At 40.9% G+C, this 10,192-nt stretch overlaps 1 protein-coding gene across 1 annotated transcript in view; it reads right to left on the bottom strand.

The window, feature by feature from the left end:
* The window catches only part of LOC143285258 (suppressor of tumorigenicity 7 protein homolog), a 60,702-nt gene that overhangs the window by 21,826 nt on the left and 28,684 nt on the right, over positions 1-10,192 (bottom strand). Inside the window, exons 3-8 of the mRNA XM_076592516.1 lie at positions 9,290-9,491; positions 7,254-7,424; positions 4,890-4,968; positions 3,663-3,717; positions 1,019-1,118; positions 313-410 (exon numbers count right to left, since the gene is read on the bottom strand). Of these exons, the coding sequence (XP_076448631.1) occupies positions 313-410; positions 1,019-1,118; positions 3,663-3,717; positions 4,890-4,968; positions 7,254-7,424; positions 9,290-9,491 (705 nt within the window). The remainder of the gene's footprint in view (positions 1-312; positions 411-1,018; positions 1,119-3,662; positions 3,718-4,889; positions 4,969-7,253; positions 7,425-9,289; positions 9,492-10,192) is intronic.

Genomic DNA, 10,192 nt, shown 5'->3' with positions numbered 1-10,192 from the left:
TATATTCTATTTCATTTCAAAAAGCTTGACATGTTCATATTTTATTGTAGTACTTCAAAATGCTTGACAAAGGTGTATCTTATTTACTTAAAAATGCTTGACATGTGCATAGTCTATTTTATTTCAAAAAGCTTGTCAAGTTTATGTTCTACTTCTCTTCAAAGTGCTTGACATGTGTATATTCTATTTTACCTCGAAATAATTGACAAGTGTATTTTAAACGTCACTTCAAAATGCTTGACAAATGTTTATTCTATAATCAAATGACAGTTCTGCAGACAAAATTCTGGCAAAAAAAAAACAACAACTCACATCTCTCATCATTTTGACAGCTTCTCTCGTGCGCCCAAGTTTCCGTGCACACATAGCGAGCCGTCGCTTGATGTAGACGAGAATGTTTGTGTCTCGCCCTGCAACGATGAGTTACTTATCTTAGTGCTCAGTTACTCCTGTCAATACAGATCCAAAGAAATGTGTTGTGGCAAGACACCCAGACAAACTGACAACATATGCCGGTTCTATCTAAGCTTATACACTGCAGACGTCTACTGCATCTGGACAGGCCTATGGTACAATTCAAGAATCCATCCATAACACACATGGATATACATTATGTCTGTAAATACACATTCAGAGCAAAACACACGCAGACACACGCACCACACATATGCACACACACTCACACAGAGTAACACACACACACACACACAAAATGCATATACATACAAACTCATGTAGGCTAACACCCACACCCAACCACCCACAAACATACACAATAAATATGCAAAAAGACACGAACTCACACAGACTAACACACACACACACACTCACACAATAAAAATGCACACACATACACACACACACACACACACACTTCACCCAGACTCACACACACACACCACTATAGAAAATGTAAACCACTCATTCTCGCTACAGTCACACCACCTTAGAACACACCCATCACTCCTCAAACAGGACAACAAATGAAGTCTGCAGTGAAGCTGCACTTGGAACTCACGATGTAAGGCCTCCTGTATAGAGTTCTGGTGCTGCGTGGTCTGTGACTTGCGGTAGTTGACCTCTGCCGCTTTGTACGCCTGTTTTAACGTCTTCTCTGCCTGCAGTCACACACCACGCAATACTCACTCCCTTATTGACTCACTTGTGTAAACAAAGTGAGTCTATGTTTTAACCCGGTGTTCGGTTGCCTGTGTGTGTGTGTGTGTGTGTGTGTGTGTGGTAAACTTTAACATTGACATTTTCTCTGCAAATACTTTGGCAGTTGACACCAAATTAGGCATAAAAATAGGAAAAATTCAGTTCTTTCCAGTCATCTTGTTTAAAACAATATTGTACCTCTGGGATGGGCACAAAAAAAATAATAAAATGAAGCCTAATTATATGCAAACTGCATTTACTGTTATATTTATATTTTTTGTATTCTCTAAACTTGGCACTTTGATCTGATATTTGGACCCAAAAACAAGAGCACTCATTATTATCATTTTTTGTTCAAACAGGAACTTCTTTTGCTAAGCATGGAAGTTTTATTTATTTTGCAAACGTTTTTGGTGCAGATAGTAAAAAAGGGAAATTACTCTGTAATTAATGCTAGGGGACTTAATTCGAATTTGGTTAGGACTTTTTTAACGTGAAGCTTTATAATAACAAATACAGAACACATTTTTAATGATTAGATTTTTTTTTTTAAGTGTATCACAAGTGAGTCTTGAAGGCCTTGCCTCTCTTGTTCATTCACAGTAGGGAGGGTTTGCAGGCCCACTTTTGTGGGGGGCCTTTCGTCACTTGCAGAGCTACAGCGAGGAGATGATCATGTTATGACGTCATGGGCAGCCCACCACCATAACTACGTAGCTTTTTCTGAGTTTGCACTACCTTTGTTCGGACAACTCTTTTGGCAGAAGTTTGTTTATTCATTTATAGTCTGTCGATCTAAGACGATGACATTAGACTGAAAATTAATAATATTATTATTATTATTATTTGGATTATTATAATTTCTATGATGATGATGATGATTGTTATTATTAATTAGAAATCATCATTTCTGTATATTCAAATGAAAAGGGGGCGGTTGAGGTGGAGGGTGTGTGTGTGGGGGGGGGGGGGGGGGGGGGGGTGAGGGGGAGGGAAGTGAGGAAGGAAAAGAGAGGGAGAGAGAGAGAGAACAGAATGTGGAAAAGATAAGACTCTTTGGAAGAGTTTAAGAATGGATCAGTTTGAATATGTAATGGTAGAAATGTGACAAGAATCATGCTCAAAGTAAACACAGAAGAAAATAATGGTGTGATTATAAAACCAAACACATCTTGCATACTTGCAAAAAAAAAGTCATAGAAATTCCAAATTCTTTCGTCAAGATGACGTTTTCCATGGCAAAATTTTGCCTTTTGGTGATCTGGAAAAAAAACAGGAAATGGAGACACACATGCTCACACGGTTCTTGCTAAAAATATAAGGGAATCTCCACAAAAATCAGACAAAAGTGTGTCTGCAAACCCTCCCTAATGTCCACATATTTTCTACCACCCACTTAAAATTCAACTCAGCACAGACACACTGAAACACGTAACTGCCCTTTGTGAATTTCGTTTTCTTGGACTAAATATCTTTTGGACATGATTTCTCCTGTACCCAACTTTCCTCTTCCATATTGGTAGGAACTAAGTTCTCGCTCTCTCTGCTGTGCTTTTATTAATAATAATGTAGTTATATATAGCGCTGAATCTTGTGTAGAGACAAATCAAAGCGCTTTCACACCAGTCATTCACATGCATAATTTTAAAAGTGGAGAAACTGAAGACAAGGAAGAGGCAGGGTAGGGAGGCTATCTTCAGAAGAGGTGGAATTTAAAGCCAGACTTGAAAGAGCTGAGTGCAGAGACGTGACGAAGCGAAAGAGGAATTCAATTTCAAATGCAAGGTCCTGAGACAGAGAAAGAATGGCAGCCAACGGTGGAGTGTTTGAATCTGAGTATGCATTAACAGAGTGGATCCAAAACTGATCGTAGTGAGTGAGATGGAGTGTAGAGGTGAAGGCAGCCACAGAGATAGGAAGGGGCAGATTTGTGAATACATTTATAACATTGAGTGCTGATCTTACACTTTATTCTGTGTGAGACAGGAAGCCAATGGAGTTGTTGCAAAAGAGGAGTGATGTGCTCAGATCTTTTCTTTCTTTGGACGAGTCGGGCAACAGAGTCTGTATGCACTGAAGGGACTGAATGGATGAAGCAGGTAAACCCGACAATGGGGAGTTAAGTAGTCAAGGCGAGAGAGAATGATGTTCTTTCTGCTTTCTATTTTATGTTATCAATATCATCAAAAACAACTTTCCTCTTCCATATTGGCAGTAAGTATCTTCTCACTCTCTCTGTTCTGTGTTTATTATCATAAAAAACACACCTTAAGTTCACACTGTTATATTTTGAAGGAAAAAAAATTAAAAATTAAAAATCAATATCATCAATCATCAAACCACCATAATGTCCTTTCTCCTTTCTTATTCCTATGTTATGAATATCATCAAAAACATCACCACAATGCTGTCATCATTATCTTTCTGTGTTACTGTCAGGAGTGTTATGAAAAAAAACAACTAATCATCAAACCATCACCCAGTTCTTTCTTTCTGTGGCTTACATCGACTATGGTGGACGCTTCTTCCTCTGCCAGCAGAATCAGGGCGGGAGCACACCTGGAACAAGACAGTGGAAACTGCTGCTGTACACAGTGAGGCTGGAATGGGCTGGGTTGTGCTGTGCTGTGCTGTACTGTCCTGCATAGTGCTGCACAGCACAGCACAGCACAGCACAGCACAACATAGTATTGCATTGCATTGGATTGTGCTGTGCTGAACTGTACTGTACAGGGTTGCACAGCACAGCACAGTATTGCACAGTATTGCATAGTATTGCATTGTATTGTATTGTATAGTGTTGTATTGTACTGTATTGCATTGCATTGTATTGTGCTGTGCTGTACTGTACTGCACAGCATGGCAAAGCACGGCACAGCATAGCATTGCATTGCATTGTGCTGTAGTATGCTGGTAAGCGTTGTGCTGTGCTGTACTGTACTGCACAGCATGGCAAAGCATGGCACAGCATAGTATTGCATTGTATTTTGCTGTGCTGTACGGTACTAACATTTTCCGGTACTAATACTTTTTTTTTCCCCTCCTGCCTCTTCCTATCTGCACATATATAAATAATTGTTTCCTTATCAAAGTGGATTTTCTTTCAACCGACCGGAAGAACTAAATACTGCTGTGTGTCCTTTGAATTGTGTTGTGCGCAAGACGAACATGGTACCTCAGTCAACTTGTCCCATCTGTCAGACCGGTGCCCAAACTACAGCGTGTGGGGGAGTGGGGAGTAAAAAATTTCCCAGTTCTTGTAAGAATCAAAACTCGAACCTTTGCTTCCTAGTTCAGATCTCCACCCACTGGGCCACCGCTCTTTTCAAAACCTCTCATGTTCTGGATAATAACAACTTACCCCCCCCCCCCCCCAAAAAAAAAGGCACGAAACATTTCCTATGTTCAGATGTAATGAACTGCTGTTAAACACACCCATTATTTTAACATTTGTCACAAAGAAACAAACTACATGACTACCACAAGTGTACTCAAATCTGAACAGGGCAAGTTCACTGTTATTTTTGAATGCTTATACTTACTTAATCATTAAGCAGCAAGTTTTAAAACTTTTAAATATTTTTACCCACTTTACATACTTATCACCTTACAGATACTTCAGTTAGCTGCAAGATGTTTCACAACTGCCAGCAATATAACCTGAATGGAACTGAGGTTGTTTTCAAACACTTCCCTGCTTCCAGTTACCTGTGACAATCAAAAGCACTTACTCTCCATTCTTTTCCAACGCCTCATGTGCAGCCTTGATGCGCGCCTGTGGATTTCTCTCTCTCCATGCCATCTGCATGACTGCAAAACACACACACACACACATGCACACACACACACACACACGCACAGACATACATGCATACACACACACACACACACACACACAAACACATGCACACACACATTCCCAACTATAAAAGATGCCAGGGTTTAAAATATACACATACACGTAATGAAATATCGTGGTTTTTGGCCTACAAGGCCCTGCAACGCAAAAGGGGGCGTACACGGGTTAAATTTGAGTATAAAAAAAAGTAGTGCCTTATTGGCTAAAAATTACAGAACACAATAAATGATTAAATAAATAAACAAACAAATAGATCAGTAAATAAATATATAGGCAAATAAATAAGTAAATAGACAAATCAAGAAAACATAACATAAATGCCCCTTCTTCCCCATACTTTAAGATGTCAGGGACTCCAAAAACATGCTCATAACAGTAAAGAAATGAATCATACAATAAGTAAATGAAAAAGGAATAAATCATCAGACAGACAAATAAACAAATACATCTTCTTCACAGTGTACAAAAACATATCAGGACTCAAAATATAATCATAAAAGCAAAGATATACATTAAGGCCGACACTACAGTCAAATGACGACTTTTTATTTTCTCTCCAACAGTATCTCTTTTTTTTGTCTACTAGGTGTATCATCACTTATGGATCACAGAAAAAGTTATCTTAGATTTCTGTGGATACCCGTTGCTATGGAAACAAATCAAAATGGCCACCAAACAATGTATCAAAGAAATCGGGTTTGTGGTCCATGTGGTGCATGCAAACATTTTTTGTTATGTGGACTTGATCCACAATGACATTTTCTTCATTTTCACATGAGATTGTGTTGATTCTTCAATTATTGTATTTTTTATGATTTTTTGAAATTTTGGGTATTGCAAAATCCTCAAAATTTACAATGGGTAAAACAAATAGAACCGCTATGAGTTAAAACCCAGAGAATATTTTCAAACATACGATAAAACTTCAATAACATGTTATAAAACAATCATGAGCAAGTCCAAGGTATGTTGTCAAGGCTAGAAACTTGACGACTCGCGTCGAAATTGAACAAAATAAACACTTGCGTGATTCAGCAAGCAATCTTTACTGGCAATTTTTTCATTGTTAAAGACATCTTTACAGTGGAAAAAAATATGCATATGATAGAAGAGATGTTCAAGAATCAAAATCCATCAAAAACCCAAATCATGAAAAATCGTCATTTTGGTCTCTTTTGCACTGCCGTGTCCCCTCTTAAAATCAATCAATAAACAGAAACAAACAAACAAAAAATTAAATGATTGAATGAACACATTCAAACAACAAAAACCACTCCGGTTTGCTTTTGCTGACCCAGATCAGACCACCTCAGACAAAAAGCGGCAAATCGACCAGTCGCCTTGGTGAAGTGGTTAGTGTCGCTGACTGGCGGCTGGGAGGACGCGGGTTTGAATCCCAGCGGAGGTGGGTTTTTCGGCCCGAGCCGGCTCCTACCCAGAGTTGAGTGTGCTGTGGGCTTAAATGGGGAGACTGGGACCACACATTCGAGTGTCATCCACTTCAAGGATGCGTATTTGGGTGTGTTGCTCTAATTTACCTGACCAACACTGCAAGTGTCTGTATCTCTTGGGCCTGGTTAACGCCGGGATATCATTATGACAGGAAGCGTAGAGTACAGCCTTGTCACGCAGTCCCAAACCAAAATGGACCTCCATAGCAACATCGTCATCATCATTGTCATCCTCCTCCTCCTTCATCATCATCAACATAAACAAAACAGTCTCAAAGTTTGTGGCGTTTCATGCCCTGCTCTCATGGTGACCTCAGTTTCGATACCCCTCCACTTCCTTGCTTGGGGTGAGTCCTGTCAATGTCTTCAGTGTCTGCAGATTCCTGGGGGGCTGTTGTTTGAGGGACATGGTGGCAGTCTCCACACTGGGATGGACGCTCACTCAGTCTGGCTCCGCGACTAAGCCATTATTGTCGTTAGTAGGGGGCATAGTAGGTGGTGTCCTAAGTACGTTGAATCAGAACAGGCACCACTTAACACCATCGAAGTGACTCAGCAGCAGTGCAGGGTCTCCTCTGGTGTGTGGCCTCCTGGAGACCTAACATCGATGGTTCCCTGCAGACTGCCGACGCTGGAACTGTGACGGACGAACCCGGGTGTGGCCATATATATGGGGGAGTCAAAATAAGCAGCGTGGGAGTAATGCTACTGAAATGGTGCAGATGATGTGGCAGCAAAAAAAAAAAAAAAAAAAGCGGCAAAGCACCAGCAGGCCAGCCACTCACTTTCATATTCCGGTTTGCCAGCATCGGCCTCACAGGTGAAGTAGGTCTGATGGTCCTGGGCAGAGAGGTTCATGTCGTAGTAGGTGAGGGGCTCCTTGCCTGTGGCCCAACTGAAACGCTGGTACTCTGCCCCACGGAACAGGTTCAGAGGGTTCCGCCATAACTTGCAGTCTGGCGGACAAAAACAAACAAACAAAAGACACCTGCAGGTTAGCTTACTATGAATGGATGGATTATCTGCGAGAATTCTGTTCGAAATATCCCGCCATAGTGTACAGCCTTAACAAAAAACAAAACAACAACAAAAAACAAACAAAAAACAATGACAATAATTAAACACACACACAAAAATGTAAGTCGATTTACATTAAATGGGGAAGAAGCTTAGCTCTTCCTCTGACACAAAAGCTGAAGTATGAAATGTAGAAGCTCAACTCTCTCAGTGATATAATGTCTAACTAACAAACAAGAAACAAAGCACTTCTTCTGCTAGGATCCATCATGTAAGGTTATGTGATAACCACAGAACATGCACACACATGTAAAAACATGCACGTGCATATGTACATGCACATATTTGTATTTGTATTTGTATTCCTTTTTATCAAAACAGATTTCAGGCTGCTCTCCCCAGGGAGAGCGCGTCGCTATACTACAGCGCCACCCAATTTTTTGTATTTTTTCCTGCGTGCAGTTTTATTTGTTTTTCCTGTTGAAGTGGATTTTTCTACAGAATTTTGCCAGGAACAACCCTTTTGTTGCCGTGGGTTCTTTTACATGCGCTAAATGCATGCTGCACATGGGACCTCGGTTTATTGTCTCATCCGAATGACTAGCGTCCAGACCACCACTCAAGGTCTAGTGGAGGGGGAGAAAATATCGGCGGCTGAGCCGTGATTCGAACCAGCGCCCTCAGATTCTCTCGCTTCCTAGGCGGACGCGTTACCTCTAGGCCATCACTCCACTGTGTCCATATACACACCAAACACACAAACATGCATGCATGCATGCACACACCTGCGCTCACACACACACATACACACACACTCTCATGTCCACACCCCTGCCTAACAAAAAAAACCATGATCACTGTCCACCTACAAACCACCACCAACAACAAAGCAAACAAAAGAAAACAGAAAAAAACAACAGCATCAACAATCCTAAATAAAACAGTGGATCACTCAACACAGAACAATCACCCAGCTCAGCAAAACAAACACAAAGAAAAGACTTGTCATCAAGAAGTGAAGAGGTTCATGTCATGTGTCACGGACAGCAACTTGAAAATAATGGATTTAAATCAAAATCCTTTCAAGGACGTGTCATTGTGGCATTTTTTAGCCTCTAAGCCAGCTCCTATTCAGAGTGCTCAGGTCTAAGATGGGAAGATTTGCACAGCACATTCAAGTACTATTCTGGTGGCGGTCTCCACTCGAGGGCTGATACTCACTCTGTCTGGCTCCGTGACTATGCTATTGTTGTTGTCAGAAGGGGGCTTGGTAAATTGTGTCCTAAGTATGTGAAATCAGAACAGCCACTACTTAACACCACCAAAGTGACTCAGCAGCAGAGCAGGGTCTCCTTTGGTGTGTGGCCTCCTGGTGACCTAACATCAATAGTTCCCTGCGAACTGCCGACACTGGGACTGTAACAAACGTATCCAGATGCGGTTTCATATGGGGGATTCAGAGTGAGTGGTGTGGGAGGAATGCCACTGAAACACCACAGATGATGGCAAAGCAAAAAAAAAAAAAAAATAAAAATAAAAAGACAAAAATAGAAATCATAATGCCCTCAATTTCCATCTCTCCTTCACAATCATGCCATGCTGTTTGGTGAGTTCAAGTCAGTCTCCAGTGTCGACAGATTCGCAGGAACTAACAACATGGATGATGGGACATTTACAAATCAGAAAGAACCTGAAAACCTCCAACAAACTACCAGAGGTATGTCATTTAAAAACAAACAATCCAAGCAAAAAGGGGGGGTGGGGGGGGGGGAGTTCCCAAAACAATTAAACACAGTTCAGTCACCTGGTACAGACGACTGCTGACTCGTGGAGCCTCGACTGGAATCGGGGGTGGCCGTGTTGGTGACGGAGTTGCTGGGGGTGACATTTCCGTTGGGCACCTCCGGGTTGCCCTCCCCTCCCCCCAGCAGCGGTGATATGTGATTAAGCGACACTTGCTCGATGAATGACGTGCCGTACTTCTTGAAATACCACCACTCGAAGATCTGGCAGAAAATGTGGGAAAGTTTGAGGGTGAACAAGCATTCATGATTTCATCCACATGTTGATCAAGAATACTGAAAGTGATACGGAAAGTTATAACAAGGTGGTGAACTGACTCTTCCAAGTGCCAATAAAAGAACAGTCAGATTTGTATACCTAAAATAATCTATTTAATTTCTTTTTTTCTCACTGCAATAATATTCAAAGCCAGAGAGCACAGAAAAGTGAGTAACAAAGGCATGACAGAGATCTGCAATGCGAAAACAGACAAGAAAGACAAACTCATGCATAACTTGCACGGGTAGTGGTACATCTCACGACTCCCACTGTCTTGTTCTTTCATGCATTTCTCACTTTAAATACAAACTCAAACATGCAACTCTTCTCCTCTCATTCTCTGTTCTGTCTGTCTGTCTCCCTCTCTCTCTCTCTCACTCTCGTAAAGTCTCTCTCAACAAATTTTCTCTCATCTAAATATGCAATATATGCCAATTCTCAAGAACTGTTACCTTTTATCAAAAGCAGTCACCATTCCTCAAAACAACAAAAACAAAAAGCAAAGAAGTAAACAACAACCAATAAAAAAAACAAACAAAAAAAAACCCTACACAAAAAACTCCCTCCAAAATAAATGAATTATACAAGAAAAATCACAAAACCCTTTTCTTTTCCACATCTGCCCTTCCACTATATTAGTACCTCA

This window comes from Babylonia areolata, chromosome 8 (genome assembly GCF_041734735.1).
Source record: "Babylonia areolata isolate BAREFJ2019XMU chromosome 8, ASM4173473v1, whole genome shotgun sequence".
Taxonomy (NCBI): Eukaryota; Metazoa; Mollusca; class Gastropoda; order Neogastropoda; family Buccinidae; genus Babylonia; species Babylonia areolata.
This window is presented reverse-complemented; position numbering and strand designations above follow the sequence as displayed.